The 25,574-nt window shown below is 28.1% G+C and overlaps 1 protein-coding gene across 1 annotated transcript in view; it reads right to left on the bottom strand.

Annotated features, from left to right (window-relative positions):
• mahj (LisH and WD40 domain-containing protein mahjong) overlaps positions 1-25,574 on the bottom strand; it is a 47,526-nt gene that overhangs the window by 10,274 nt on the left and 11,678 nt on the right. Inside the window, exons 9-26 of the mRNA XM_014429490.3 lie at positions 18,054-18,221; positions 17,660-17,793; positions 17,442-17,580; positions 15,529-15,744; positions 15,221-15,387; positions 14,826-15,048; positions 12,419-12,544; positions 10,635-10,788; positions 10,411-10,553; positions 9,847-10,053; positions 8,240-8,331; positions 7,948-8,154; positions 7,535-7,715; positions 7,391-7,462; positions 6,088-6,230; positions 5,163-5,247; positions 933-1,142; positions 449-647 (exon numbers count right to left, since the gene is read on the bottom strand). Of these exons, the coding sequence (XP_014284976.1) occupies positions 449-647; positions 933-1,142; positions 5,163-5,247; positions 6,088-6,230; positions 7,391-7,462; positions 7,535-7,715; positions 7,948-8,154; positions 8,240-8,331; positions 9,847-10,053; positions 10,411-10,553; positions 10,635-10,788; positions 12,419-12,544; positions 14,826-15,048; positions 15,221-15,387; positions 15,529-15,744; positions 17,442-17,580; positions 17,660-17,793; positions 18,054-18,221 (2,866 nt within the window). The remainder of the gene's footprint in view (positions 1-448; positions 648-932; positions 1,143-5,162; positions 5,248-6,087; positions 6,231-7,390; positions 7,463-7,534; positions 7,716-7,947; positions 8,155-8,239; positions 8,332-9,846; positions 10,054-10,410; positions 10,554-10,634; positions 10,789-12,418; positions 12,545-14,825; positions 15,049-15,220; positions 15,388-15,528; positions 15,745-17,441; positions 17,581-17,659; positions 17,794-18,053; positions 18,222-25,574) is intronic.

The following is a 25,574-nucleotide window of genomic DNA, read 5'->3' as shown; positions in this document are numbered from 1 at the left end:
AAGAGAAAATTTATGCTAATAGTTGAAAAATACATCAAGGGAATATCCACAGCATTAGTGAAAAATATAAATTATTAAATCTACAAATGAATCAATAAAGCTATACAGCTGAAATCTAATACAAAAAAAAAAAATTCAGTAACAATTAAGTTGTAATTTGATCATTTTTATTTTATCTATGATTGATAATGTGACTAATTGGCTTTTAAAAAATATTTTTGGAGAAGGGGGGAGAAATTACATTAACTAAAATCAAAAATTAACTATTAGACTTAAAGAACTTCATCACAATTTTTCTAAAATGGCATAACCTGAAATTAAACTTACGGATGTTTTATTATTACAATTTCTTCACAAACATATAATAAAAGCATAATTTACATGTTCAAGAAAAAATAAACAGCTATTACCAACTAATAACTAATACATTAAGTTTTTTTTAACTTACCAATACTAGAGTAATCATATGCATCCAGAGTTTTGAAAGAATTTTCATACTGTGAATCATCTTCAATTTCCCTTTCTACAGTGACTGAATAAATTGTATAACCTGGAGGGGAGAAAATCACTTCAGACTGGTCTAACGCTGGAACAGTCCTCAGCAGATGAAATGTCCTTAGATCCCATACCTCAGTATTTGATACTATCTGCAGGACACAGGAATAGAAATGTAACATTAATTTAGGCTTAAATATTATTTGAGCAATACTTCACAGAGATAGATAGGATTTTTCTTCAAACAGGCTGATAGCAAGTCATTAATAGTTAACTGACTTAATTACAGTATAAACAATATGGGAGATGCAATAATTCATATTAATTATAATTAAATGATAAATATTTAAAATTAATAAATAAAATAGATAATTAAAATTAACTATTTTAAATGATACATTAAACTAATGGGTTGAATTTATTACGTTCAAACATACCTCTAGGCCACTGGGATGGAATACTCCACTCAAAGTTTGATTTAGCTTATCAAACTTGTGTATTTCTTTTCCTGACATAACATCCCAAAGAACACCATCAGATAATACTAATTCACCAGTTGGCGAGAATGTTGCTTTGTTCTTTGTATATTGGTTTGATAATGAAGGTGTTAATGTACTTAATAATTTACCAGTATTTACATCATAAATCTGAAACAGAAAGTGAATTAGAGCTATCCAAAAATTATAGAAAATAGAGAATGATTGTAATTTGAACATTTGATAATAATCTTAATGAACATAGAACCTATCTTTTTCTGAGACTAATGGATTGGTTATAAACAGTAACAAACAAACTTGGCAATAAATTGAACTCAGCTATTTGATTAGCATGAAGTGACAAGGATAAATCTAACTAATCCCAAAAAATTAAACTTTGTCTTCAACTAGAAATGCCAATGAACTTATAGCAGACACTTTTAGAATAATCCGAGCAGATAGTAATATATCCTATAAGTTTACCATGCATGAACTAATATTTTAGACGAGCCATGAAAGTTTCATTGAAAAATTGTAAAACCCAAAGGTTTTCCCAATACATTAGTGGCAAAATGGTTTGAGGAAGGCATCTGTGACAGATATTTGAGAAGTTCAGATCAGCAGGCAATAAAGCATCCAACATGCTGGTAGTTAGATTGCTGGGCTGAAAGTCTTTGCCCCAAAAAATGGGCCAAATAAATGACTAATCTTGCTGGATAAAATTAAGGTGTCAGAAATTAAGTCTAGACTGTTAAAAACATAGCTTTATCTGAAAATCATATCATTGCAATCCCACAGAATTATTAATTTTACTTTCATACAAAAATTAGAGGCTAAAAATTATTAAAAATAAAAATATATTATAGAGATATTTCTATGTATACAGAGGTGGCACAAATATTAAAATTGTAAATTATTACCATGAACAAAACATAGACATTTGTACAAAAATATAAATAAAAATGATTATGGAAAATTAAATTATTATTCTAGTAGATATTATGAGTTTACATAGATAAGACGGTGCAATTGTTATATTGTATCATGATTGAATGGTTATAAGTGAATAAGAGTTAAAAGTTTTAAGGTTTATATTATAATTTTAAGTTAATAATTATTTACAATTTCCTTTTATATCCTTAATAATGAAGTTTCCTTTAAAAATTAATTATTTCATTAAAATGCATTTTATAAGTAAATATCATGTTTAAGTCCATTTAAAACATGATTTAAGTATTTGTATGATTTTAAATATTCAAAATAATTTTTTGTATTTTAAAATTTAAAATGTCACAATTATGGGAAGACCAGTGGTTTATGCAATGAGACAAAATAACTGCATTGTGCATAGAGAACTAAAAACACATATAACATTAAAATACTGGAAGATCGCTTATTGACCGTGTATAATAATAAATGAAATATGTTAAATACGTTGAGCAACTTAAGAACCGCATTTCCCAACACAAAACTTTTATCAACTTCTGTAACCCATTTGCCTATAAATTGTCAGAACACGCTTTAAACCTCAATCATGCTTTTAACTTCGATAATACTTCAATTCTTGCTACTGTTCCCAACCATAACATAAAAACGTCTTATCTCCGAGTCCTTTGTCCTATCTTTACAAAAATTTAACATAGACTCCACCAATCATAAAGTTGATAAAGACTATCTCCCTGACATACTGACACATTTTAAACCTTATAAAACCTCCATAAGTCTTCTTTTTTCACTTTCCTGTCAGGTCTTTTATTCTGGTCTTATTTTCTAAATTCTCACCCCATAATTAGTTTAATTATATTTTATAGTTACTATCCTTTCTTTTTTTTTCTATATTTATTTTTAATTAATATTCTTTTTTTTTAATATACTTTTTTTATACATATAATTTCTTCCCCCCTATTAAGTAGTAATTTTAATATTTCCTTAATTTTCTATACTGTTTACTTCATAATTATTTTCAAAATGTAACGTACTTAACTACCATTCCCCACTCCTCCCAATACTAACGGTTCACTCTGCCTTTTGACTTCTGTCAAAACAGGTATGTTTTCTGTCTTGTTCATTTTCTTCCTTTATTCTTGATTTTATTCTTATCCCCCTTTTTCCACCTCATAGTTTTTACTTTCTTTTATATTTCTTCTTTTTATTTGTATTATTTCTGTTTTCATTTATTGTTTATAACCATTTATCTTTCGTATTTAATATTTACGTTTCATTGTATACCCTTTTAATTTTCCATTTACTTTTTTACTTATGTAAAGTATTTTTCCTTTTTTAGCCTTGACGAAGCTCTGTAACATGGGGGGAAATGTTGGCTCAATTAAAATAGTTGTTATTATTTGAGTTTTATTTGACCACACCTGAACCATATTCCATTTATTTTTTTAACTTTAAAATATTCATCTATACAATCAAAATGAGGTTTGTTAAACAATAAGGAGTTAATAAGGTTTTGTATTGAATAGAAATTTATGGCTGAATGGTGAAATAATTTTAAAAACATTCATTTTTATGTTATTATGTATGTCAAGTGACTTCAGAAGGCATTAGATCTAGAAAGAAAGTGTTGATTGGGCTTTTAACCTGGTAACATTTCGATGTTTGATGTACCCTTACATTGGACACATTACTTATATGGGGGAATTTTGGATTGTGATTTAGTAACAGGCATAACTTTCTGACATTCCTATTGCCAGTTCCTAATATAAAGAGAACTTATTTTGAAAATAAACGGTATAAACACTAAATAACATTAATTACTTAATTATATTTCAAGTGTTTACAAGTGAGTGAATATGTGAAAGGTGAGATATCAAAAAAACAAATAAGGATTTCCTACAACCATTGGAGAATATCTAGTGGAATATTTAAAACGTAAACCATCATAATTTTGTTGAATTTAAATGTATTTATTTATTTATAATGTAAAGAAATGGTATATAATTACAACCCACTATATTATAATATTAATTATTTAAAAAAATAACAAATTAGACAACCTACCCTACCAGAAAAACATTTTTTTGTTTAAAGAAACTAAAATTTATTTAACATTTATAATTATAAAACGTCAATAAACAAAATTGATATATAAGTAAAACCTCAATTTACAAGAAAATTATATTTTTCCAGAAGTAAAAAGACCCATTAGGACAATATAAAAGAAATTAATAATTCATTGAGCACAATGCAGTTTTATCAATAGAACAATTAAACCAGAGATCCATCTGTCTAATCTTTCAAGTATGTATGAAAGTCTTAACATAAGTAGGTTCAACAGATTCACTCCAAACATAAACAGAACTAAACAGCTGGTGAATTTTAAAAAAGAAAAAATTGAGACAGAGCCTTCAACTTAATGGGCAATAAAAGGCTGGAAATCTGCCGATCTGATCCGCAGAAAACCCCTTGGGTCGAGGCTTGGATGGTTCAAAATATCTGTTAGTGTATGGCCAGGAATTCACAAAACTTTCGTTGAACCCAGAAGTTACAGACCAGATTGAAAACCACAAGAATGACACAAAAGATAAGATTTTATTAGGAATCTATGGAGTATTTCGGAGTGAGGATTTGGAGAGCAGCTGCACTTAACAGATTAAACTGGTGGAAGCTGCTTGAGGAGGCCAGGACCCAGTAATGGGTTGTCGCGCCGATTGATTATGATGATGATGGAGTATTTCTCAGAGAAAAGTTACTCAAGTTAGTTAGTTTGTCTGAACAGCAAAGCAAGAAAGTCAAGTAAAAGTCTCTTTTGTAATAAGTATCACCCTACCTAACTACTGAAGCAGAGGATTAGTGGGCTAGCTACAAGCACAATTATTTAAAAATAATGATTCGTTTTCAAAACATTTTTTTTTTTTTATAATAAAACACAAAATGGGTTTATATAAATAAATAAAATTGAAATTGACAATCAACCTTGACCCATCTTTATCATGAAAACTAGATATAAGCCCACTGAGCTAAGTAAAAAGAAGAAAATATCAATAAACATTAAAATTTGAGAAGTGAACAAATTACAATTACTTTTACCAGCAATAATAAGTAATAATGATTAAGTAATAATGATTGATACAATAATATTAATAATTATTGCTAAATAATTAAAGAACTACAACAGTATTATATAAATATTAGAATAATCACAATTAAATTTAAATGGCACAAAATGTAAAAACTCCTTACCGTAGCTGTTACATTTTTTGTTCCTATGATTCGAGTTCCATCAAGTTTATCAAATTCTACATAATCTTCTTCATCCATTTGAAACCTGAAAGATGTTTACAAAAGATATTTAAATCTAAGAACATGATATTAATTTATGTGTCAGTTTTAAAAGTTATTATTGTAAAAAAAATCAGTATGTGGACATAACAACTTCTTGGAGTATCTTATGAGTACGGGAATCGTCAGTAGATAATTAACAGTGAATCTTGAAAGAGTCATTGACCATTAGCCTTTCCTAATTGGTCGTACCAGGGCATATTCAATTGATTTCCAAAATCGAAAAATATTGATCAATATCTGAGTCCTAATACTGAAAAAAATTACAAAGGGATATCATGATATAAAATTTTTGTGGAAATCTTAAAATTTTATTTTTCACAGTGGTTGAGCTAGGGAACTTTTGTAATTGGTTAGTTATGTGTCCATAATCGACTACTTCATTTCTGTAGAAGCTAATGCAGTAAACAAACTATTTAATATTGAAATAAATGTATGAAGAAAATGTTATATTTTGTAGATAAAGTTGGAGAGAAAGATAATAAAAAAAAAGTGAGAAAGTGTTAAACAAAATTACATTTTTTTTTTTTCTATTTTGACAAATTTATAGTCATATCGAACCTGTTTCTTGAAGCAGTTTAATTTTTCCAGTGACTGATTAATCCGTTTGTTTTTGAACAAAAATGTTGGGTATTATTTAGTTAATTAGATGCACATGTTCATTACAACGTATATTATATGGTCAACTTTATAAACTCCTCCTTTCGTGACTGGTCCAGAAATCTTAACTTCCCAATTGTAGCATTTAAGAGAAGGTAAATTTAATAGTAATGGGAGGATTCAAAAAGCATATAATTTCAAAATTAAATAATACTATTGAAATTACATTTTCTTAAAGCTCAAATCCTTCAAGCTCCAACATGCTGAGAGAGGCCTTCTCCAGGTAGATGAAGTCAAAACAAGGTCATTGGTCTGCGAGCACTGAACTTGAGATATATAGGATTCATGGCATTGATGAGCAGCAACTTCCTAGAAAAATGTATAATAATCTTATTATCTAATTTAAGAAAGGAGAAATAAATAACTAATAAAAGTACTATATGCATATGCGATAGAATTAAAATAAAAGTTTTATTTACAGCAGCAAATATATCAAAATTATGAGATAACAAATCATTTTAGTTGACTAATCATGAAATTCATTAAACACCATCATGATTTTTTTACATGAAGTGAAAAAAAAACCTTTGTAAAGTTAATATTTTGAGACGATTGTTCGAGATTTTGCGAATCGTTGAAAATGAATAACAAATAAAAGGCCAATAAAAATAAAAAGAACAAAGAAGGAAAAATCCTGGGAGAGTTGTCGCCTTGATGTGGCATAGACCTGTTAAGGATTGTAGTGCTTGTAGCAATAATAATGATAGAAATTTTAAAGTTTTATTTTATAGGTTCTAACATTTTTTCTATTATTGTGCCTACAGGAGTCCACAGAGGTTGATTAATGGGGAAAAAATGACATTCAAATATCAATTTTTGATTTTTTGTATTTAATGAGTTTTGTGATTCGAGGACTAAAATGAAACAGAAGTACCAACGTTATATGAGGACATATAGCACAATATTGGGCAGGAGACATGCAACATTTCAATTGAAACTATTATATCATAAAAAATTATTTCAACTTTTAGAAACTAATAAGATGAATACTGCAATAGTGTTGCTATGTGAAAATTAACTAATTCATATGAAAACATTTTGTAATGGTTCATAGATTAATTAAACAAAGATTACAAAAACCCAAGTAAGGATTAAAATTGACAAAAAACAATTTTTAAATAATATGAAAGATAAAATAAAAGCATTACAATGAATCATTTTAAAAATAAAAACAAATAAATAGAGAAAAGATTAAACAAAGTTGACAGAGAAAATAGATAATAATTTTTATTTGCTCATAAAAGTGCACATTTTTTCTTTTAACAAATATTCGATTAGTAACATATACTAATAACTTATAACAAATACTTATAACAGATATGCCAATCCACATTTCTATCTAAGATTGACCTCAAATATGAAACATTTCATGAAACAGAATGCTTATTTATTGTTATAATTTATAATATATTGCTGTAATTTCTAAAAGGCCAAATTTAAAATTATATTGTCTAATAAAAATAACTTACAGCTCCATTTTGCAAGTTGAATAATTTCACTTCCCCTTGGTGAGATCCTATAATCACATATTTGTCTCTTCCCTAAAATAAAAATCATTATACTATACATAAAAATTTTGAAAATAAAAAATAAAAGTAAAAGAGCTTACGCACATAAAAATCACAGCATGTGAAAAAAGCATTGTCATCACCATATCGGAAAATATGTACGCAACAGAATTTGGAATGTATTAACCTCTGATCTAATCTTTTTGAGTGTATATTCCTGCTATGTCTAACAGCAAAATTAGTAGGTATTCTGTTTCTGGCTTTAGGGTCAGGACATTTGTGAGGTCTGTAAAAAAATGGAGTTATTTAAAAAGCACATTCTCCAACAGGGCTTTAATAAGAAAAACTAATTAGTAATAAGAATAAGGAAGAATCAATAGCATTTAAATATGTCTTATATAAATATATACATTAATTATATATCGAAATTTCATATCAGAATTCAGTTAACCAGTTGTTTCAATAATAATAATACAAAAATACATTATTATTTTTAAAAATATTATTAATTTACGTACTCAAAGAGAGTGAACTGTGGACATGTTGACATAGGATTTTTGCATAGAGCATGCTGATTTGTCAAATACTCAGTTATAATAGAGTCAAGAGTAACGTTTGGTTCCTTTGGTTTTTGAGAAATATCAGTAACTTGATAATGAATTTTTTTTTCCAATGAGCGCCCCACTGGAGTAGTTGGCAACTTTACTTCAGGTTTCTTCTGTGAACTGGAGAACATTTGTAGAGCATAAAAGAAACAATATTGAATAATAAAATAATTATTAATATATATAACTACAAAAATAAAAATACCTTGATGCAGGTACAATGTTAAGTTTAATGGGCCCTGGTGGTTTTGTTACTGTGTCTACATCAACTTTTGGAATTTGGCGTTGGTTTCGACTCTAAAATGAAAAATTCAGACTATATTCTAATAAACTTATTTTATAAAGGAAAATATGAGTATTTTGCTTTTACCAATACATAAATATATGATACATGTTTTTATTTTATGCCTTTAGACTATATTTATTATCTCATGTTTAAGCTATATCAATTGATATATCAATGTATATATTAATGATATATCAATTGCGTATGACCACAAGTTTTTATCATTTCATGAGATAATATAAGTAATGACAAAATAAGATTGTAAATTAATAGTTGAGTTTATTATTAATTCATTCCAGAAAATATTTGAATAAAGGAAAAAACATCAGCTATTTATATTTTCGTTGTAGTAGAAGAAATGTAATTAAATAGAAACAAAACACAACTTGTAATTTAAAAGATAAAATTTAAACAAATTAAATATTAAACTATAATTAGAATTAAATTATAAACTTCACATAACTTTAAATATTTGTTCGAACATTATTACATTTACTCGATCATGATCAGAATTAAGACAGTTCACTGTTTATTTATATTGTCTAACTATCGTATTTGACATTTAGTGATATTTATTTTTATTAATACACATGCACTAATATTTGAATTAAAATAGTTTCCTCTTGTAAGACCGATACACCTCTTGTTCAAGTGAATTCTCAGAAAGATCTGACTAGATCAGCTTGATTGGTGAGTGGCATTGGCCAAAAAATATTTAAAAAATTAACATATTTTTTTCTTTTTAATTATCACTTCGCTATGTCTTAATGTTTCAAAATAATTTTTAATTAGTTAAAAATATTTAAATTGGTTTTATCACTTATCAGTATTGGTGATAACTAACATAAGTGATAACTAATAACAGTGATAAGTAATTACTACATACCTTGAAAGTCTGATTGACAGTAAGAAATAACATAAAGAAGTGTAGTAACTATTTATTGAATACTGAAATTTGGATCTAAATTAAACATTTTTATTTGGGCACCTGTAGTTTTGGGTCTGGAGATTGAGTAGACTGCTGTTTATCTATTTAAATCTCCACCCCAAAAACTATAGCAGCCCTGATGAAGACCAACAATGTGGGTCAAAACTTCAACATTTAATAAACAGTATCATAATTTGTTATTTATTATTTCTGACATTCCACCCAGAGCATCAACTTAATTTCATTTTTTGAGGTGGTAATATAATAGTATTAGCTCTACCTATTGAATTTTTAATCTTGTAACTAAGTATGATAAGTAATAGAGTTTATATGATAAGTTAGTATGATAAGTTAGAGTATATAATAATAACTAGATGTTTCAAAGGATAACTGTAAAATGAAAATCAGAAATAAACAATTTCTTCCTTAAGTAATATAATGGAAATAATATAATTTTTGCAATGCCGGTTAGTTAATATATTCATAAGTCTTTCAACATACCCATTTACTAACAACATTGATAATTTGTTTTATTCAAGATAAAACTAACATTATTATGGTCTTCACAACTAATAAACATGTAATTTGAAATAAATACCCTTGTAGGTGTTACTCTCTGCTGATAAGTAAAAGGAGACAAAAACCTATCAATCTGAGGCTGTGGAGGTTTAATAGGTGGCAACCTAGCTTCTTTTTGAAGGGCTTCAGCACTGTCTATAAACCCATGAGTTTGCAAATGTTGATGAATCAACTGAAGAAGATCACGATCATTAAACTGTATACGAGTTTGTGCCACAACATTTGCCTTGAAAATAAGAAATAAAAGTAATCATAATAACCAATCAATTAACGTTACTGTAAGTAAAAAAAAATACAGTCAAAGCTCATTATTCTCAGGAGATACGTTCTATAATTATATCACAAATAAAGAAATCATGAATACAGAAGGGTAATTTGTGCGGTATTATACGGGGAACGTTCCAAAGTTACAAAATAAAAATAAAAAATGAAATTAATAACTGATTTTTCAACAATATAAATAGTTATTACCAGGCTTAGATAACACTGATAACATGAATAATGGAAATGTGAATAAGGAGCTTTGACTTTAATATAAAAATACATTTTTAGCATACAATAAAAACCTTTACAGCACACATACCCTATGTATATTAGATAATGATGGTTCTTGTTCATTCTTTGGTTTTCTTTTACCAGAAACCCTTTCAAGAAGCTCCAATGCATATTTTTGAAAAGCTACATGTTCTTGTCTTCTATCTTGTAATATAGGATCTCGCATAAGATCTGAAAATAAATTTTAAAATCATAATAACAATAGTATTTAATGAAAAGTTTAAATGATATAAAGAAAGGAAGAAAACTTACTTTGTAACTGGCCAGTTGTAAACAAAGCGAGTTTACTAATTATTTGCCTTATAGTCTCACTTCTAGCAAGACCGGCTAATGCTTGACATGCCAAACCCCGAATAGAATCAGCATCTGTTATAGGCATCTTTACTTGAATTAAATTCAATAAGACCTTTAAAAAATAAATATATAAATTATACAGATGTATTAAAAAAATTAAATTAATATTAAGGTAAAAGACCAAAAAGTTGACACTTCAACTTTGAATTAAGATTGAAAATAAATCATAAATTTTACTGCCAGTTGGAAGAACGGTAATTGAAGAATAATGTTGCTTCACTTGATCAACTTTGAAACTAACAATCTGGACATTCAACAAGCTGCTAAAATTAAAGTTAATCAAACATAAGCCTCAGCTTTATCTGAAAGGGTGTTACATAATTTCTGCCATGTCTTCCAGTTTAACATGACAATATCAGATATCACTTGTTGTATGATACGGAATGACCAGCTCTATGAACATTTACTTTTTAAAGGAAAAGTAAATCATAATGATGGATATTTTGAACAAATTGATGAAAAAACACTATAATTATGAGGGTAGGATGAAAAATAATTCGAACATGCTTGTAAAACATGAATCAAAATAAGGAGCAAGATCAGGCAGAAAGGTTATTCACCTATATAAGCTTCAAAATGAGATAATGACTTTCCAACATAACCACCGTTAAAGCTAGTGTGTTTCTACTAGCGTATAACATAGCCACCATTAAAGCTAACATGTTTCTACCCATGTATAACATAGCCACCATTAAAGCGAGCACATTTCTATCAACGTATAACAAGTTTTTTCATTCCATCACTGAAAAATATGTCCAACTTTTCCTCCATTCAGGACTTGATAGCTGCCTTTACATCATCACCCAAGGTGTAATGATTATGCTCGAGGTCTTTCTTGAGTAGGAGAAAGAAATAAAAATCACAAGGTGCATGATCAGGAGAGTAAGGATAGTGTGGAAGCAGTTCAAACTTCAAGAGTCACTGAGCCTTTGCTGTTGGGTGCTAGAAGTGTGGACAAGCCTCGATGTTGCAAGATTATTGGTGCTATGCTGCCTCTAACACAAGAGACTTGAAGTCCAAGGTATCTTAGAATCAAATAATCAATAAGTGTTTACAATGTTTATTGTCTGTTGCAGAAATCAGACAACCGGTGCTTGTTTCATCAATAATTATTGCTTTACCAGGCTCACAACCACAAAATTTTAATATCAATTGATTTATGGAAGATTTATCAATACTATTGTCACCATAAACAGCCTTTAAATAACGATGAACCTCAGCTTGTGTCACTTTTTCAGCAGTTGAAAATTAGATAACAGCATTTCTCCACTTGCTTTGATATATTCCTCGAACACGTTTCATTTTTCCACTTCTCAAAACCAAATGGATGATTTCACTGCAGGTTTAAGGTACATGCTTATAAAGAAAAAAATGGTTCTTCCACCTGCCATTTAGTATGCTGATGCAGGCTATAGGTTTCCGCTCAACAAACATAAGTGTATAGTTTTCAGCCCAACCTCATAGGTTAAATCATTTTCAACTTTAAATTATCTTCCTACTAGCACATCTATTTAAGAATGATTCTATACACTAAAAATTTACCAAACCACAATCTCAAAAATATTTATAAATCTGACTAAATACAAAACATATCTTGTATAAATAAATAAACATTTCTAATACAAATAAATGACTTGTTTTCATCTACCACTACAAATGATTGGAAAAATAGAAAAACATACCATGATTCCATTTGTAGTCCTCAAGCACTCCCAAACTTTTTCAATTACTTCCTCACTACTCCGAAACAGGTTAGTTCGCTTTTTACTGGAACCACCAGAAGAGTAACGTGCCACTGCTCCACCAACCTACAAAATTTATAACAAAATAATACTTTTTCAGAAATATTGTGATTCTTAATCATTTTATAAAATATAACCAAAGTGAAAATGAGTAAAACGTCAAATCAAACAAAAAATTTTCTTTGCACACATTATAGTTGAATCTAACAAGAAAAATGTATCTTTACTTGACAATATGACAAGAACAGTGAGAACAGCGGCAGCAGTTGTGGTTTATTTATTGTTAGAAGAGGAGGAAGAAAATAAGAAAAAAGTCAACACAGTTGAATGCACTAAGCATTTTTTTAGAAGAATAAGAAGCAGTTTTTATTATAAATATATATAAATTAAATTATTGATATAGTATTAGTTTTGGGGCTGAAATTTTCATGTTACTAACTTCATTGAAATAAAAAGTATCTACAGAATGAAACAATTCTCTTCAGTAAACTGAACACATTTTGGAGAAATTTTTCATGAATTTCCATTAAACTAGCATTTTAGGTTTTGTCTCCATTTGTTTTATACACAGAGGATACTTTTCATTTCATTAATAGTTCTATTTTCACCTTTTTTTATTAATATTCCTTTAATTTTCAACAGTTAAGTCCCAAAGAGCTGGATACTTTCGATATAACTTTACTGACTGCTTCCCTTTGTATCTTAAATACATAAAGCGTCCACTAAGGTAATTTTTCTAATCATTTTGGATGATAAGTCCAATACTAAAATTATTTCCTATGCCTATGCTAATTTTGAAATAAAATAATTCGTTAATATTAAGATAATTTTTTTTCTTATCAAGGCAATTTATTTATCTTTCTTATGAGCATCTAGAATAATCCAAGAGCTATTATCTGCAGAGGACCATTCAGGAATTATTTGAAAAACTAATAAAAATTGGGTTTCCACAGGAATTTATCCAAATATTTTAGTTGACATATCCTTGCTAATATTACTTCAATTTAGACAATTTTTGTTTTATAATTTTTTAAATCATATTATACGTACATTTTAAGTTAATAAAAAAGACTATTCACATAAAAAGGAAATTCATTTTCCCTCATATTTTTTTTTCTTCTTTTACTCAGGGATGATGTATAGGAGATAATAATTTTTCAAATGATTATGATATAATTTACCATATTATACATACTTCTTAAGTTAGCAATAAAAAGGACTATTCACATAAAAAGGAAATTCACTTTCCCTCATAAATTTTTGTTTCCTTCTTGTTTTCATATTTACAGCAAGAATTTATATCTTGGGTAAAAATCATAAGAATTAAGGAAGAAGGATTAAACAAGTTTCATCAAAACCTTAAGAGCCTATAGACAAATATGCTTTTCTGGAACTAAACAAAAGATTCCTAATTCATTGTGCAGGCATTGGGAGTAGAAATCCTACAAAAAAACAAAAACAGGAAGATTGGTCAACTCATTGAAGATATTATCATTGTACAGACTTATGGCCAAAAATGCAATTTTTTGAACTCAGGGGGCTCATAAACCCATCCTTTGAAAACTGTACACAGAAAATTTGACCCAATATCTTTTAACCTAGTAGTAATAGATTAAACTCAACCTCAAACATAAAACTCAAACAATAAAAAAAAAAATCTGAACACAAAAATAAACTTCACACTTTAGAGAATTTTCTCTAGTAATCATGTTTAACCAGGTGAATGAGAAATAAAGTGCAGTCTCAGAGAGATTTTATAATGTTTACAGCCAGCTAAATCATCATAGCACTCCATTATTATATATTAACTTTCATATATCTATTCATCTCTGCATTAAAGTCACAAATCTATCAAAAAAGTAAAAAGAAATACGCTACATCGATGGCCTATATGTTGGAGGGAAATGTATTACAGAAGGGATTTTCCAGATAAGATATATACAGTGTGAAGATAGATATAATTTTTAAAAAAAATATTTTTTAATATAAAATAATTAATATAAAAATATATTTTTTTTATTAAAAAAATATTTTGAGATATTACAGTTTTGAACTGTATTCATAGTTCAACATATTTATTACTGAATATGAGAAATATTTTGACAAAGACAATTAGGTGGTAAAAACATTATGGAAGATTCAAAATGTTGATTACTGCAGTAATGAGGAATTATGTACAGAATTTTTTTTTATAACCAGAAAATAAATTAGGAAAAATATTAAAAAGTACATCTGAGTACATAAAATACATCTGAGGTTTAAACTATACATAAATCTGTAATGCAGATATTATTAATACAACTCTGTGCTAAATAAAATAATAAGAAAAATAAAATAACAAACATACCCTGTAGACAGGAGCACAAACACAGGTTATGATAACATGGAGTGCAGCTCGCTGAACATCAGGATCTGTAACGATTTCTCCCTCTGCAGCGCCAAGGATTACATTTATTCCCATCATATTATTATCATCTGGCAAATCTACATTTGAACAAAGTGTCATTTGAACTTTAGGCATCACAGAACACACTCGAAGTACATCTAATACACTACGAACAGTTTCTCCTCTGAAAATATGAATAGACATATATATACATATACATCAATCTGTCATAAACCCTTTTATCAATGACCATAGAAATTATTCTGCCAAGTGCTGCGTCTCAATATGAGCCCAGCCTTAATGTCATGAAATATCTAGTTTATAATCTAAAAATACAAAACACTATGTGTACATACCTTCCTGAATAATTCCAGTCGTATGTAAACGCTATAACTTGAAGAAGTAATGTTATACCCCCTAATCTTAATAAATTATCAACAGGGGCCCATTGTGCACGGAAAGACATATATTCTAACAGTATATTTAATTGTTCTTTTACATCTTCTGGGCTGCTTTTACATGCCTATAGCAAATACAATAAAAAATATAATAAATTTTAACATATAAAATACATTTATTATTTTGACAATATTTTTCATATAATACAAGAAGAAATTTTAACTTATTCAATTGTAATAGACGCTAAAACGGTAGCTAACCTGACCTTATAGCTTGGAAGTGTGGTAGTTAATTTTGAATGTTCTATATTGTCCCTAAAATGAGCTCTTTTAACTTGCTCTGACCTGATATACAGATGGGCTTCAAAATAACGTTTCAGAGCAACACATACATGACGGACTATCTGCCGTGCAGAGCACTCTTCATCCTCATTCATTCTTTCCGGTGTTTCATCAACATTTAATATTGGCAGTGTACTGATCTAGAAAAAAATATATATAAAATAATACATATAAATACAATAGAGTGATAGTACCTATTTTGAAATAATAAATTTTTAAGTTTTGTGTAGTATTTAAATGAGTTTAAATATATAAAAAATTACAACCAAAAGATAAAAGTAAAAATCTTGTTCAGAGAAAAATCAGTCAGATTCATTTTAATTGTCATTTAAAACCCTCAAAATATGAATTTTAATTGAAATAAAAACTTAGAAATTTTAGAACTTGTTTTTGGAGGATATTGTTTTCTACAAATGTTCCATGTTAATGAAAAACATTCAGAATTCCTCACAATTTTATCCAAATCCAATGTCATTAACAATGTTGGAAAGCTGCATTTCTCCTATTTCAATTCATATTATTACCTTTTAGATTTTTGCATTCAAAAAGGAGAAAAAGAAGATTCATATAAAGAAACACTCCTTCAACACAAAAAACCTCTTTTATTATTTATCTCTGTTCTAGTTTGTTTATGTAGATCCAGTTAGTGCTCTTCTGTGTAGTTATAAAGGCCTAAAATTACTAGTAAGTTTTGTGAAGATAAGATGGTGAAAATGAAGTTACTACATTTTTGAAATTTTAGAAAAAAAAATCCAGTAAAGAGGAAAGTTTGAGAAATACTTAATTGCAATGCAAATTGGTATTTTAGTGTTTCTTGAGGTGCAGAAAATGAATATATCAACTTTTCTTACCCCCAAAAAACAATTTCATGCCACTTTGCTAAGTTAGTCGGTCCAAATTGTTTCAATACTTTACTCATATTTTAGCACAGTGGTGTAATTATATACCAATCGAATTATTTTCTTATGTAGAACGAGATAAAAATATTAGAGATTATATTGAAAATATTGAAATTTATACAAAATCACCAAAAATTGTTTCTATCAAAGTGGGCTAGGTAAAATATTTTTTAATTTCTATGAAATATGAACTTCAGGTTTAAGTTTTTAAGGATAGTAAAAATAGATAGAACATGCTTTTCTCATTAAAATAACTAATTAGCTTGCTTTGCTAGAAACAACTTTTGGTTTTTGTCATTTTGTACGAGTTTCAATTCTTTCAATACAATTTCTAAAATTTTTCTTATTCTACATAAGAAAACAATTTGACCATATTTGTATCATATTGTCAGGGCCGACTGACATAAGAAAGAAGCATAAAATATTTTTGTGGGAAATAAAGTTTGTATATTATCTGTAATCTTTTTTTCTTATTCAACATGAAAGAAAAACTCAACTGGTATATAATAATTTTTTTTTCTGCCACCTAGTGCTCATTGGCAAGAAACCTCATACACTTGTCGAATATTTTTTTAACTAGTATCACCAAAAAAAGGTTACACTGAATTGGTGTTCTCATATCCATAGCTCCACCTTATTCACTACATATAAAATATATAATAATGAGAAGAATAGAATACCATCGATTGTGAAAAATTTCAAATCTGAGTTTACATCAAACAAGTGATTCTTTTATTCAATCAAGGCTAAATGGGATGCCACCCTTTTCTATCCAGAGCGAGAATTATTACAGATTTGCCACAAAATAAATATTAACTGACCAAGTAGAAATCAAACCCATACCATATAGAAGTGAGAACTATGGGACCTCCTTATAATCACTATGTTACAGAATATGGTAAATAATAAAATAAGTTATAAAAATACACAATACACACCACATTATAAAGCTTTCTGAGGCCATCTTGAGCATCAAATTCTTCAAGAATCACTCTAAACTGGAATGATAACCCAAAGAACATAGTAGCATGACATCTTCCAGAATCATGTGAGCATTCAAGCAGCCATAAAGAATATCTAAACAAAAAGTATGAATGACAATAAACAATTGGAAAAAATTGGCAATCTTTTTTTTTAATTACAATTTTTTTTTTACCTGACCAAATCAGAAAGAATTCTTTGGGGTAAAAGACAAACACGTTCCATGGCATCCTCACAGTATGCCAAATAATATAAACAAATTGAAACACCTGTGGCTGCAATGCTCGGTCTAGGAACTTCAAGTAACCTCTAAGCAATAAAAAATTAATGTTATAATAACTTATAATACTGAAAAAAAAAAAATCTGAACTAACAGTAAATAGAATTTAAAAAACCTGAAAAGTTTACTTTTTAACACTTTAATTAATTTCAACTCAATTTAAAACTTTGCCCATTAGAATTTTTAAAAATTGTAATGTAATCAATCTGTTGTTCTTGAAATTAGCAGGTTCTAACTAACAGGTTTTTCAGATTTATTATGTTAGTATAATTAACTATTTATATCTCACCTGTAAACCATTAACATTTATAAATTCAATAGAAAACTTCTTGTGGCAAAGCAGAGCAGCTAAATATTTCAATGCTTCAAAAGAAAGTCGTGAGTTCTTAGTCTCTCTTAAATTAATAAATCGCAGAATCAATTCAAGTGCATTTTTTTCGAAGACATGACTCAAAAACTAGAAATAAAAAAAATATTAGAAAGCAAATAACAGGATACTTAAATCAAAATAAAGAAAGTTCCTAACAATTTTTAAAATATTGTAAAGCTTAATCTTAATTTTTTTAGTAGATCACAATAACGTTTTGTTCATAAAATTAGTATATAATTAGTCCATTCAAATTTGACACTTTATCCTAACATTTAAAAAATAAAACTGACCTGTATTATACTGTTTAGTACCTCCAGTACATTATGTGCCAAAAAGTCCCACAGGTTTGGGATAGAGAACAAAAGGAATTGGGAAAAACCTTGTCTTTTGTCAGATTTTTGGTTATATCTCAAAAATGATTAGGTTTTATGAAAAATTAATTTTGTGCAAAAGTAAAGCATATGCGATTTTCTACAAGAGTAGAAATTTAGATTTTTTTTTTCTAAGCCATGTAGCTTCTGAGATATGGGGGAGATAAATATTAGTCAAATCAAATTAAGACACCTAACTCTAACATTCAAAAACTAAATCAGTGACCTTTTTTATATATTGTTTATTAACACTAGTACATCACTTATATAAATATCCAATTGGATACCAATGAAGGGAGGAGGAGTTATGTGCAAAAATAGAGTTGTGTTAGGGTTATGCCCATACCTCGAAAATTATTGCATTTGGTGAAATGTGTTCTATAAAAAATTAAATTCACTGCAAAAGTGGTGAATTTAACAAGGTATATTATGGGGTATCATAATCCCAGGGGTGGGAACTGTTGTAGACCTGCAGGTTCTTTAGCTACTCAAGCAGCTATCGGGCTGGTTGATTTCTGAGATCTCTTAGCAAGTAGCATGCTTTACAACTCCTAAGTTGTAGGCTGCCAATTGGAAACCCCTTATATAAATAATAGTTTTTAGGCAGAACTCTTTTTTTGTACATAAGAATAGGAATCTATAAATTTAAATAGACTTATATATGAAACTAAAGAATATAGCATTTTCCTAAACAGCATGCTCAAGAGATAAACAATGAAAAAACTTGGGTCTATAATCCTCAAATGCAAGTTGACTTTCATGATTATTCATTTTTTCCAAATCATTTGATGATGAACAAAATAATCGAAACAATTGCTAAAAATACAATCAAGAATGGAGACAAAAAAGGTTTGAGTAGAAAGTTAAAGAGAAAAAGTTATACCACAAATGCTAATAGTACATAAATATAATAAATTTTTATGATTATACAAGCTAGTATTAGTATAGTACCAATACAAGTGGTCAATTAGAAATTGATTAATGTGATAAATTATGCTTCCTTAACTAACCATCAACTCCAGAGATTATCAATTTTAAACAAGAATTATCACATAACAGTCTAAAATTATGAAAAGTATTAAGAAAATTTTGATAAAAGTAAACAAAAATCATACTAGAAAATATATTTTATAATTTAAAACATAATTAAAATTTTATATTTTGTATCAATTTAAATTTTTTTACATTTATTTATAATAATATTTGAGCTGAGTCCACATACTCCCTCAAAAAACATTTAAAAGTGACAACTCCACACCAACTACTCTCATCAAATGTAATGAGGAACCACCAGGAGTGTGAAATTTGAAGGGGATTTTTTTGAGTGGTGCATAGTGGCTAGAACTGTAGATAAACTGCAGAATTTTCCACATAATTTTATGTCATTCTACAGTAATAATAAAAATTATTAATCAGCAAATAGAGTACAGTTAAAATTCACAATATTCATTGTATAAAATATCTTATAAACGTGATAGAATGAATTATTTACATTTTATTAATAACCAAGTGAAAAAATAAAAATAATGATATGATTAGCTTGCAATTTCGTTTTTTGTTTAATGTTAATTATATGTAAAATATAAATATTAATGAAAAAGAAATAAAATTTTTAAGTGCATTTATAATTTTCTAATATGCTCAAAATGTCCACTATTTTAAGGGGAATGGGCTAATGATTAAATTATTTAATGTTCTTTTGATTGTAAAGGTACTATTTATATTCCATTAATTCTCATGAGTCATATTAAATATGAAATAGATATTATAAATATGTTTCATACATAAATACGTATAATTATTATAAAATTATGTAACGCGTGAGCACGAATTGTAGTAAACGGAACACTAACCAAGTGCAACTTTTTTTAATTAATGCACCATACATTCCCCATTATTGTGCAAGAATGAAGGGAAAAAGTCCTCACTTGCTAAATACCGTGAAAAAGTAGGTCTAAGAGGAAGCTACTAGTGAGATAACTTTAAAAAGAAAGTAACAACCTTAAATTATAAAAGTAATAAGTAAGTGATAACCTTAAATTATTCTGGGGTAACATGGTAATCAGTACTGAAGCATCTATCAGATGACAAACTTAACCTTGAAAAAGCTTATCAATTTTTTGTCATAAGGAAATATTCTGTACCTGCAAGATTTTGAGCAGTAGGAATTCATTTAATGTCGGAAACTGAGATACCTTGTCCTTAGAAACGCTGAAGAAAATTTTCAAAACCCAACAACAAATGAGAAAAAGGAACTAAAAATGATCTATTACAAATGATAAGATGCTTGACTGTGATGGTAAATACAAATCAATGGTTTCCAAACAGTGATCCGTGGGTCATATGTGGGCTGCGAGAGCCTTGGGATGGATCGCAGGATCCGACAACACATATCTTGAGACCATTTATTGTTAGAACTATTTCATTAATTATCTTTCTAAATGTCTTTGTGCAGACAGATAAATTCACAGTAAAAGTGACTCAGATTGAATTTTTAAACAACCTAATTTTCCAGTATTTTCCAAGGGGATCTCCCTTTGTCCCAAGTTGGGACCGGGGGTATGCCTCACATTGTTTCGTTTCCAGTTCAGTGGTCCATAGATTTGCTGGAACCCAGATGGGCTGGGAACCATGGTTCTAACCTATGGTCCTTGGAAGAAGACAACAACAAGAACCTTGGGGATGGGCCTAGAGAAGGGTTCAGCAGCATATAATTTATAAGGAATTATAGTTAAAACTGCTTTATCGATACCTTAACTGATGGTTTAAGGTTAGCTGCAAGGTTTTAACTGGTAAATACATTATTAAAGTGTCTCATAATGCACTTTTAAGCAACCTAATTATTAAATATTTTCCAAGGGAGATTTGTTTCAAGTGAGTGGGGTTGGGCTGTGGGTAGTTCTGTTTCTGGTTTATTGCGCTGCAGACTTCTATGAGTTGGGAAACACTGTTCTAAATAAAAACTGTCAGTGATGTTAGAGAAAAATGTAATAGAAACATTTAAAAAAATAAACAAGTTATTTCTGTGTTTTTTTTTCAACCAATAGGTTCAACAACCATTAACACATGTTAATGGGCTAAAATATGATTTAAGATAATGTTTATTTTAATTAGGTAGATTTTTACTGCACATTTCTATCTATTTTAATAGAAATGTGTATATAACACTGCATGAGAGCTCAACTATATATGTATTGTTGGCAAGAATATGTATGAGAAGCTAAACCAAGAGGGCTAGGGCAAAAGGTAGTTGCTTACAACCCCAAAATATTAGAAACCATGAGACCAAGCAGCATCTAATAAAACTTTGTTTACTAGTCGAAATTAAGTAAATGGAGATTGAGCACAAGATTTTGCTTGTGTTCTGAAAAAAAGGCAAATTCAACATAATCAAATTTTAAAAAGTTACAATCATTATTACTACATAGCTCACAAAATAATATTGATCACTTGTGTTTTCTTTTGAAAGAATTCATAGTTCAATCACTGTCTTCACAAATTAGATATTCTTTCACCTTCGGTTACTCTATATCACTTATTTAAAAATAACAGGTGATAACTGATCAGTTATAACTTCTCTAGAAATTTGTTTCCATTCATTTCAAGGTATACTGTATTTTTTAATAAATATCTCGACAAGATCATTCAATCATTCTGGCACTAAATACGTTTGATGAGGGAATTATTTTTATTGTAATAATCCATTCTTCTAAGAGAGAATAATACAATTTTCTATCAATAACAATTGAAAAGCAAATAATCATAGCTCCAAGTAGATATATGCAGATTTCCTCTCTCATTGGAATAATATTAAATTGTTAACACACTATTATTGGGCAGAAAGTAAGCTGCCAACAATTATATTGTTATCAATATTATCGTAAACAGAGTAACTCATGGTACATCATAAATTATCAATCATTAAATAAAATTGTCATACTCAAATAATTTCCCTTTCCATTTCAAAAATTTATAAATAGGGAAATGATTAATCAGATATTTTAGAAACTGATAGCAAATGGCTTATTTCAATTTATTAAACAAAGTTCAGTTCACATGGCACAAATAAATAGCAGCAATATTTTAATTTAGAACCATGCATATTATCGGGAAAAACAAAAATATTATTGTAGCGACAATCTCTACCGAATATAAAAAAATAAGGTAGTCAAAGATACTAATCAATGGAGGTACTTTTAATATTTTTGTTCAATATCTGCAAATAAAATTCTGCTATTATAAATTTTATTGTCCTTGGAATTCTCACTTTATTTAATTCAATTCTATTTTTTTACTTTTTATTGAAATCATTAGTCAATAAAAAAAATTATGTCCAACATATAAGATAACTTTATAAATCTTCTGTTCTTCAGGTTCCAGTTATAAACATTGATTAAAAAGAATAATATAAAATAATAATAAAATCTGTTCAGAAATCACTTGCACATCTGGTCCATTCAAATTCTACTGCTTTTGCAGTCACAATAACTTTTTCAAAATGACATCATACTATTTAAATAGGAAAAAACCATCAGTCGCTTGCTTTTAGAATAATTCCAAGAAATATAGTTTACCAGGATCATCGAATATGATCATTCATTTTTGTATGCAGTTACTTATCTTGTGCAATCAGTTATCAATGATTTGGTGATTTTTTGGATGTTTAATGTTAATAAAATCCATTCCAAACTTCACCCACTCAAAAAATATATATATATATTTTTTTTTTATTAATGAAACTTCTTTTAACAACCAGTTTTTTTAACATTTTAACTGTAAAATTATTAATAAACTGTCAGAAAAACAACTGACACACATGGCATTAAATACCATACTTTTAATTAAGATCCGTAGGCTTTTGGATAAAAATTGACATAACATCGATGTCACCATTATCTTACCTCTCTTGTGCCAATGATTGTGCAATTAAGTTTCCTCTTGATGACTGTAGATCTTACAGATTTTTACTTCAAATATGGGTGTCAAGTTTAACATTTAAAGGTGCATGTTTTTATTATAACAATGCTTTTACATAATATATTTAAGTCTCAAGATTCCCCAATCTGCCCCCAAATTCCTGCAATATACAGTGAATAATACAATGTGTTAATTTAACACAAATTAAAAATTTTAAAAATGTATTAATAGCATTATTGAATATTAATAATATAATTACTCCAACAACTATTAATTGAAATTAAAGTTAATTATAATTAAAGTGAAAGTAATAATATGACACGAAATCGATAAGTGAAATAATTAATCACTAAAAACATTATACTTTAAATCAATAGCAGGATATATTCTTCTTCTTTTTTTTTTATATCACAACTAAAAATACCAGCAATAATTATTTTTTTAATTAGTTCTAACATCAAGTAAGAATCATTATCATTATTTGTTCAATGACACAACCTTGTAAAAAATTTCTGCAATCTAAGTAAAAAATAAACAAAACCCAGATTTGAAGGTTCAAATTAAATTAATTTTTAATAATTAATACAACCAATTAACACTTTGACCGCATGGACTTCCTTAAACCACTTAAAACCACGATTATTTTTTGTTACTATTTTATTTTAAATGAGCATTATGTAATGTATAAATTGTAATATCTAGCCAAACACAGTTTAAATGCCCGATTTTTAATTATGATGACTTTTGTCACTTGTTTCACTTATGCCACAGAATCTAGGTAAGGTATCAGCTGATACATGAATGTTTTGCAGATTTTTTAACTGAATTACTGAATACGGACTCTAGAATTTATTGTATATCACATTTTCTATAAAACATTTGGACAACGTGAAATAATCCAAAGCAATGTAAAAAAAAGTTTGTTTTTTTAAATAAAAAAGTATAAAAAAAACCTTTTGACATGCAAAAAATGTTATTGAAAGTCTTTAAAACAAAAGACTAAGTAAATAAATTTATATACTTCAAAAAATAAATAAGAATAAATTCAATAATAAAAAAAAAAATTAGAAGCAGTTTAAAAATTCTTAAAGGCAGCAGAACCCAGAGCGATCGTAGCTGGTGGAAGCTAGGACAGTACTAAACACAGTTTAGGACATTCCTAGATGAAAGGGAGGTAGTAGAGCTCTTCCTATCTAGAAAAGTGACCTTCTTTGATGATAGCTTATTGTCATAGGTGCTCCCTAGCCACCACGGCTTGATGACAATGTGTTGTTAATCGCAGTCAAAGTGTTAAATAGGATAATCTATTAAATAAATTAACCTTCCCTACTGATGATGTTAAAAATGCCTTCAAACTTTCCTCATTCTCATAAATGAACTAAATTCTGTAATGTCATATTTCAGGAACTTTTTTTTTAAACTTATTAATATATAAAAGAATCTATTTTTTTTTTTTCCATTTATCAAAAACTTCGGTTCCACAAGGTTATAGAATATATTAGAAAGACATGATTTCTATTGATTCACTAAATTTCTTCAAACAATACTTTCAAAAAAATATTTTCATATCATAAAATACAAATAAATGGATTCCTCAGCTACATGTAGATACTAATTTTTGTTTCCACTGAAATTAATATTATTTAAGGATAAACAATAATTAAAAATAAACTACAACAGCAAAAGCTTAGAGGATAACATACACTCAACAGCAAATAAAACCATAAGCTTTGTATTTTGTTAGTTTAAAGGGTGATTAAAAGTAATGTGTTCTTTTTTGTGGAAAATCTGGTCCGTTTAGGGTAGGTTGGACTATGTGGATTGAAATAACCAGAACTAAAAGAAAATAACAGCTCAATTGTCCTTCAGGCTGCTTTACCGGACTTTACTCTCCTCAACTGTAATTTCCTTTTTGTACCTTTTAACAACTTTCATTTTTTAATCATGTGTTTGTAGTCATTAACATTTTTTTTTTATTCCTATTGTGGTCAAGGATAATGGTTCTTTGAAATAAAGTTCAAGCTGAAGCCTAGGCAAAAGAAGGCTGAACTGTCCAAAAAATTCCAGGAACTCTTGGAATCATTAACTCTACAGTTATATTACAATCTACAGTAATATACATTGCATATTACTTATTATTATTAAAAATATA

Source organism: Halyomorpha halys, unplaced genomic scaffold (assembly GCF_000696795.3).
Source record: "Halyomorpha halys isolate HHAL.00 unplaced genomic scaffold, Hhal_1.1 Scaffold803.1, whole genome shotgun sequence".
In the NCBI taxonomy this organism is placed as follows: domain Eukaryota; kingdom Metazoa; phylum Arthropoda; class Insecta; order Hemiptera; family Pentatomidae; genus Halyomorpha; species Halyomorpha halys.
This window is presented reverse-complemented; position numbering and strand designations above follow the sequence as displayed.